Consider the following 7,454-nt stretch of genomic DNA (forward strand, 5'->3'; position numbering starts at 1 on the left):
ACGTGATCGCATTAAGATTATATATGACAGAGATTTAGATTTGACCGAAAAATAAAGTCTTAAAGCATATTGTTCATGTTGTACCAAATTCATAAATGTGCATTTATAAAATAAAACAAATTAAATAATATATTTTTAATTATTAGAATGAAAAACAATTAAATGTAAAATAAAGTCCGAAAATTTAGCCAGACTATAAATGCCATACCTAATTGCAGTTCTTTTCCTTTGTAATAATCTATCAGTTGATAAGACATTGTGCTTATCAAAGCCTATGATAATCATATGCTGTTATAATATCCCTCATTTCCAACCTTATTATCTCGTAACTTTCACTACTATTTATACCGTCTCGTGGTTCTTCTCTTCGCACCTCTCTCGCTCAAACTCCCCACTTTCTCTCTCTCTACAAATCTCTCTCGAAAGAGGAGAGAGAAAATAGTATTACTGAAACCCTCCGATCTGTTTTCGAAATATCTCATCATCCAATTTCAAAGGTAACGGATGTTTTGATTTCCTGATTTCCACATAGAATTAGACATGTTTACTTGTTATACATATGGATTTTTGTTGTATTTATGCATGATTATACATCGATTTTGCAGATAAGTATAGGCGTTTTTGCGTTTATATGTGCGTCTATGTTTTGGAAATTTAGGTTTCTCGTTGAATGAACCAAATGAAACAGTATTCTTGCTATGAATTCGTTAGCTGGATTTTTTGGGAATGAATGTTAAACTGTCGGTTATTTATTTTTGAGAATTTAGAGGTTGTTATTGTTGAATATGAGTAATTTATTTTTTAATTTCTGATTTAATTGCTTGCAGTTTTGGGGAAAAAGGGAAAGTTATGTCGTCTCTCAGCAGAGAGCTTGTGTTTTTAATACTTCAATTTCTAGATGAAGAGAAATTTAAAGAAACCGTTCACAGGTAGGGTTTAATAAATTGTGTATCTGTCTGATACTTTTGTTGTTTTGAGTTTATACGTAAACGACGCATTATTTAATTTTGGTTCTGTTGTGGAGGTTGGAGCACGAGTCTGGATTCTTCTTCAATATGCGCTACTTTGAGGAAATGGTGACAAATGGTGAATGGGATGAGGTGGAAAAATACCTCTCTGGATTTACAAAGGTTGATGATAACAGATACTCAATGAAGATCTTCTTTGAAATACAAAAGCAGAAATACCTAGAAGCTCTAGATAAGTATGTTTAAATGCACTTTAATAATGCCACCATTGATGACCGACTGTGATAAATTATGAATGCGATTTCAATTTACAGGAAGGATCGTTCTAAAGCTGTTGAAATTCTAGTCAAGGACTTGAAAGTTTTCTCAGCCTTTAATGAAGACCTTTTTAAAGAAATAACACAACTTTTGACTCTAGAGAACTTCAGGTGAGGGAAGATAGTCATGACAAGTTTCTCATTTATGACATTAATTGTCTATACTTACCCAAATTTTGTTGATCATTAAATATTGATGTAACACGTGTTCAGAGACAACGAACAATTATCCAAATATGGAGACACAAAGTCCGCGAGGGGTATAATGTTGGGTGAGCTTAAAAAGTTGATTGAAGCAAATCCCCTTTTTCGTGAAAAGTTAACTTTTCCAAGTCTAAAGAATTCAAGACTTAGGACACTCATCAATCAGAGGTTTGTATCTTGTTGATATTATACTAGGGGCAATTTCGTAATTACACTTGTTCAACTTTCGTACATGCTTTTAAATTTTAACCGTTTTTCACGTGTTGTAGTTTAAACTGGCAACATCAGCTATGCAAAAACCCGAAGCCGAATCCAGATATAAAAACTCTTTTTATTGATCATTCTTGTGGTCAATCACAGCCAAATGGTGCAAGAGCCCCATCCCCTGTTACCAATCCATTAATGACCAATGTACCAAAGCCTGCAGGGTTTCCACCTTTGGGTGCTCATGGTGTAAGTGAAAAAAGAACCTGATTTTCTTTTATGTTTAGTTGGTTTAAACACCAAAAATCATGGATAACACATCTTAATTTTGACAATTTTGTTCTTTTTTCAAGCCTTTTCAGGCTGCACCACCACCTATGGCAACTTCTATGACTGGTTGGATGACAAATCCAGCTGGCGTGCCTCATCCTTCAGCTTCAGCTGGCCCTATTGGTTTTGCTCCACCTAATAATGCTGGTATGTAATTTGATCATGACTCATGATCATTTATTGTAACTTTTGTTCATAATTGTTAATTTGGTTGTTTATTTGCATCCCTTTTTTGTTCCACATGGAAGCTATGTTAAAGCGACCCAGGACTCCTCCTGCCAACAATCCAGCTGTAGACTATCAAACTGCTGACTCTGAACATGCATTCAAGAGAACAAGAGCATTTGGCATATCTGATGAAGTATGAACATGTAAATTTGACATTTTTAAAGACTGATTGATGGTGGATAGTAAATGCTAACATATCTTTGATCTTAGCACAGGTTAATCATATGCATGGAAATATCTTACCCATTGCTTATGGTGGTCAAAGTCATGGTCAAAGCTCAAGCTCCTATTCATCTGATGATCTACCTAAAGCTGTGGTGATGAACTTAAATCAGGGGTCAATGGTTATGAGTATGGATTTTCATCCTGTACAGCAAATTCTGCTTCTTGGTTAGTTTTATATACTCAAGAAATCTAACCTCTGTTGTTGGTGGTTTATATTATGTTGACTTTTTTGTTCTATTTTGACCAAATACAAAGTTGGAACAATCTCTGGAGAAATTATGATATGGGACTTAGGTAGCAGGGAGAAGCTTGTTCAGAAGGATTTCAAGGTTTGGGATCTTGGTGTTTGTTCAATGCCCCTTCAGGTAAATAATTTTGAAAACCCTTTTTGCTTGACTATTGACTGTTGACTCTAGTTTACACTTTACACTTTGCATATGTATTAGGCATCTTTGACCAATGAGAATACTGCATCAGTCAATCGTGTAACTTGGAGCCCTGATGGAGCCCTTTTTGGTAAACTAAAAGTTATTACTATTTTTGAAAAACACATAATACCATGCACTCCCTCCTTTCCACTTTAGGTATCCCTTTTTGCCATTTGGTTTTTAAACTAACAACCCTTTTAATTTCATAATTTGGAAATGTTTGAATTTTTCTATTTTAAGGGCTACTTTAATCTTGCAATTAAAAGTCAAACAACAAAAGGGGTATTTAAAGGAGATCGGATGAGTGTCGCTTTAATGTAGCCACATTATCATTATGAAATTTCTTATAGGTGTTGCATACTCGAGGAATATTGTACAGATATATTCTTATCATGGTGGTGATGATCTACGAAACCACTTGGAGGTTTGTTAATTCTTTGTTGTTGTTTTTTTTTTTTTTTTTTTTAGGTGATGATAATAACAGTTTTTTATGTTTTGTGTTTCTGATTCATGTCATCATCAATTCATCACAAGTTTATTGGATTTGGTTATACAGATTGAGGCTCATGGTGGCAATGTTAATGATCTTGCTTTCTCTTATCCAAACAAGCAACTTTGTATTGTAAGTTGTGGAGATGACAGGTTGATAAAGGTTTGTATCTTTAAGATTACTTTTACTTACTATTGGAATTCAATTCCTCCTTAATAAAAATTACTCAAATACCCATTTTTGAACTCGCTGCATATAAAGATGAAGTTTTTTACAGGTATGGGATGCAGTAACAGGGGCTAAACAGTATACATTTGAGGGTCATGAAGCACCTGTATATTCTGTATGTCCACATTTTAAGGAAAACATTCAGGTATAACCAATTCTTTCAAATTTTTAACATCTCAAATATTGCAAAAGTTGTTCCACTTTTAACCTTATTTTCTATTTGTACCAGTTTATTTTCTCAACAGCAACGGATGGCAACATAAAGGCATGGCTGTATGACAATATTGGTTCAAGAGTGGACTATGATGCGCCAGGTCATTCATCCACCAGAATGGGATACAGTTGTGATGGGACAAGGCTATTTTCATGTGGGACAAATAAAGAAGGGGAATCTTTTATTGTGGAATGGAATGAAAGTGAAGGTGCTGTAAAACGTACATATAATGGGCTTGGTAAACGAGCTATGGGATTTGTGCAGTTTGATACTACAAAAAACCGATTTATTGCTGCTGGTGATGAGGGTGTGGTTAAGTTTTGGGATATGGATAATGTTAACTTGTTGACAACAATTGATGCCGAGGGTGGTTTATCGGTAATCATCCCGTGTTTTTGTCTCTTGAAATTCGCCAGAATTGGAATTGGAGATTCCATTCCAAATGGATGGAATTCAATTCCATCAGATTCTTTCAAACACACAACAGATTACAATTCCTTCAAATTCCAATTCCTTACAAAAACATTAATAATGGCTCATAACTTACCTGCAGGCTTCTCCTTTTATACGGTTTAACAAGGAAGGAATTCTATTAGCTGTTTCAACAAGTGAGAATGGAATCAAAATTCTAGCAAATCAAGATGGGGTTAGATTACTAAGAACAATGGAGAATCGTTCTTTCGATGCCTCCAGAGTCACATCCGCATCTTCCATGAAGGTAAACAGATTCTTACACCAGATTCTAGTTCAAATTCTACTCTTTTCCTCTTTTGCCCTTGGTTCTACAATGCCATATATATATTACAGGGACTGACTGCAATGATGCCAACATTTGGTGGTGCTAATGCACCTGGTGGACCAAGCATGATGGAAAGAGTTCCCCCAATGCCCTCCATGGTCATGATGGTGAGTGTTTTTACTTTTTACTTTTTCACTGTGTTGTGATTTTATATATAAATATTTTTGTTAATGATGTTAAATGTTTAATGTGTATAGAGTGGCGAGAGTCGGAATCTGGTAGATAGGCAAAGAATTGGAGATGAGGCCATGGAAAAATCTAGAAATTTGAAAGTGACAGAAATCTCTGAACCATCACAGTGTCGATCCTCAAGGCTTCCAGATGATACATCTTCTGCAATGCGGGTATTGTTATTCAAGAAATAGCAACCTACTTTCATTTATTTGTAAATTATTATTACAGCATCCTACTACTTTCATTTCTTTCGGTTTCATACATTATTGTAATTTCAAAATTAAGTTGAAAAAACTACCCAATTATAGCATTACACTTTGAATTGTTTTCTTAATAGGACATTATGCTTTGAAAAATCTATCCAGTTTTAGCAGTGACAACTGGTTTGTATTTGGGTGATATTGCTATAATTGGGTAGATTTTTTGAAGTAGGAGAGCTATAATAAATAAATGAACAGAAGTATGTTGCTATTTCAGTGAATTTACTAAACTCAAGTGACTTTCTCCCCTCATTTTTTTTTCTCTGTGTGTGCATTATAGGTTACAAGATTGATATACACTAATTCAGGAGTTGCGGTCTTAGCTCTAGCAGCAAATGCTGTCCATAAATTATGGAAATGGCAGAGAAATGACCGTAATTCAACTGGGAAGGTACTTGCTAAGTTTCTTTTCATTGGATAAGAAAGAGTAAATGACCATTTTACCCTTGTCAACATATCCAACCTATTTAATCCTCCTCTTGTGTTTTGGTGGTTGCATGTTTTGTTTTAGGCAACTGCTAGTGTACTACCTCAATTATGGCAACCAGTGAGTGGTATATTGATGACAAATGATATCAGTGAAACAAACCCTGAAGATGCCACTGCATGCTTTGCATTATCAAAGAATGACTCCTATGTTATGTCTGCTTCTGGTGGAAAGATTTCTTTGTTCAATATGATGACCTTCAAGGTAACAACTCAAATACACTTCTCAATAAAAGCTGTTTATGTTATAATACCATATACAGAAAAACACAACATGCTTCCACCGTTTTATGAACTATTATCTCTAGCAGTTTAGCAACTAAACCATTACATTTTTATGATCATTATTTAATTGCTAAATTGATATGATGATTAATGATGAAGGTACATTCAGCTTCTTTTTTTTTTTTCATTTTAATCTCTGACACATCTGGTAAAATGCAGACTATGACTACATTCATGCCCCCTCCACCCGCAGCAACCTTTCTGGCATTCCATCCACAAGATAACAATATTATTGCCATAGGCATGGAGGACTCTTCAATCCAAATATACAATGTCCGAATTGATGAGGTTGTTTTTTCTTTTACTGAAACCTAAATCTTGTTTAGGGTCTGCTTTTTAAACAAAGTAATATTAAAAAAAAAATTAATTGTTTATTTGAGCAGGTGAAAACCAAACTTAAAGGCCATCATAAAAGAATAACAGGCCTAGCCTTCTCTAATGTCCTTAATGTGTTGATATCTTCTGGTGCTGATTCTCAGGTATGTGAAACTGGAGGCTTTATAAATGTTTATGAATTTACAAAAAAAAAAAAAAAAATTATAATGTTGTATTTATATTTTATAGTTGTGTGTGTGGAGCACGGACGGATGGGAGAAGCAAATAAGCAAACAATTACAAATTCCAGGAGGGAGAGTCCCTGCTGCCCATGCTGATACACGTGTCCAGTTCCACCAAGATCAAACTCACTTGCTAGTTGTTCATGAATCCCAGATTGCCATTTTTGAAGCACCTAAACTAGATTGCCTAAAACAGGTCTGTACTCATAATACCTACCAATCTACTTACATTTCTTCCAATGGTTGAACTTGAATTACATTGTCTTTTTTTTGTTACAAATAGTGGGGCCCACGTGAGGCAAGTGGTGCAATCACACATGCTACCTACTCATGCGATAGTCAATCAATATATGTAACTTTTGAAGATGGAAGCATCGATATTTTAACAGCATCAACACTCAGATTACGTTGTCGCATCAGTTCCACCGCTTACCTCCCTACAAATCCAAAGTCAGTAATACCAACCTACTTTCCTTCATTTCTCCCTATTTCTTGCATTGAGGAGACTTTCTAAATTTTAATAAATAAATGTTTTTTCAGTTCAAGGGTGTATCCACTTGTTATTGCTGCACATCCATCTGAACCCAACCAGTTTGCTTTGGGACTTACTGATGGCGGTGTATGTATAATCGAGCCGCTTGAGTCCGAAGGGAAATGGGGCGGATCGCCGGCGGTTGAAGGTGGTGCGGGGCCAAGTGCTGCTGCTGGTGGAGGTGGTGGTGCGAATACAACTAACTGATGGAATCAAACTCAGAGGTAGGGCCGAAGGGTGTTTCTGACTTTTTTTTTTTTTTTTTATTTGAGCAAGATGAAAGGTTTAGAGGTAGGTGATGGTTATTCCGGAAAGATAGTGTTATAGAGTTTATAGAATAGACACAATATCAACATCTGTCTGTAGTCAGAGATGTTGGTATTTTATTACCTTTAGAATTAGTAGTAGGAAGAGTTTCGTTTGTAAAGTTTTAACAACTACAAGGGCTGGTTTTGGGCAAATCCCATTCTCATGCTCTCTTCCGTCTTCTCTTTTTAATCGTCAGTCTTTACATTTTCATCTCAA

The 7,454-nt window shown here is 35.4% G+C and overlaps 1 protein-coding gene across 2 annotated transcripts; it reads left to right on the forward strand.

The window, feature by feature from the left end:
* The first annotated feature begins 364 nt into the window (after positions 1 to 364).
* Positions 365 to 7,454, forward strand: LOC145129025 (topless-related protein 4-like). 2 transcript variants are annotated; one of them, XM_079063780.1, is made up of 25 exons: positions 365 to 497; positions 828 to 929; positions 1,025 to 1,204; positions 1,283 to 1,396; positions 1,499 to 1,657; positions 1,759 to 1,942; positions 2,047 to 2,170; positions 2,272 to 2,384; positions 2,467 to 2,641; positions 2,732 to 2,841; positions 2,923 to 2,992; positions 3,255 to 3,328; positions 3,461 to 3,556; positions 3,672 to 3,767; positions 3,852 to 4,214; positions 4,390 to 4,554; positions 4,644 to 4,742; positions 4,833 to 4,979; positions 5,350 to 5,460; positions 5,581 to 5,760; positions 6,000 to 6,128; positions 6,224 to 6,319; positions 6,405 to 6,593; positions 6,681 to 6,847; positions 6,938 to 7,454. In XM_079063780.1, exons 2-25 carry the CDS (start codon positions 850 to 852, stop codon positions 7,134 to 7,136), a joined length of 3,420 nt encoding a protein of 1,139 aa, XP_078919906.1. In that variant the 5' UTR covers positions 365 to 497; positions 828 to 849; the 3' UTR covers positions 7,137 to 7,454. The 2 variants fall into 2 exon arrangements, with proteins under 2 accessions (XP_078919906.1, XP_078919907.1); XM_079063781.1 differs by having other exon boundaries at positions 2,056 to 2,170.

This window comes from Lactuca virosa, chromosome 8 (assembly GCF_052849685.1).
Source record: "Lactuca virosa cultivar CGN04683 chromosome 8, Lactuca_virosa_CGN04683_v6, whole genome shotgun sequence".
Lineage (NCBI taxonomy): Eukaryota > Viridiplantae > Streptophyta > Magnoliopsida > Asterales > Asteraceae > Lactuca > Lactuca virosa.

What these genes read in the sequence shown, in the direction of transcription:
- LOC145129025 (XM_079063780.1), top strand. Translation starts at nt 850, where the DNA reads ATGTCGTCTCTCAGCAGAGAGCTTGTGTTTTTAATACTTCAATTTCTA. An exon ending in TTGACTCTAGAGAACTTCAG is followed by an intron (nt 1,397 to 1,498) that starts GTGAGGGAAGAT and finishes ACACGTGTTCAG; the next exon opens with AGACAACGAACAATTATCCA. An exon ending in ATCTACGAAACCACTTGGAG is followed by an intron (nt 3,329 to 3,460) that starts GTTTGTTAATTC and finishes TTGGTTATACAG; the next exon opens with ATTGAGGCTCATGGTGGCAA.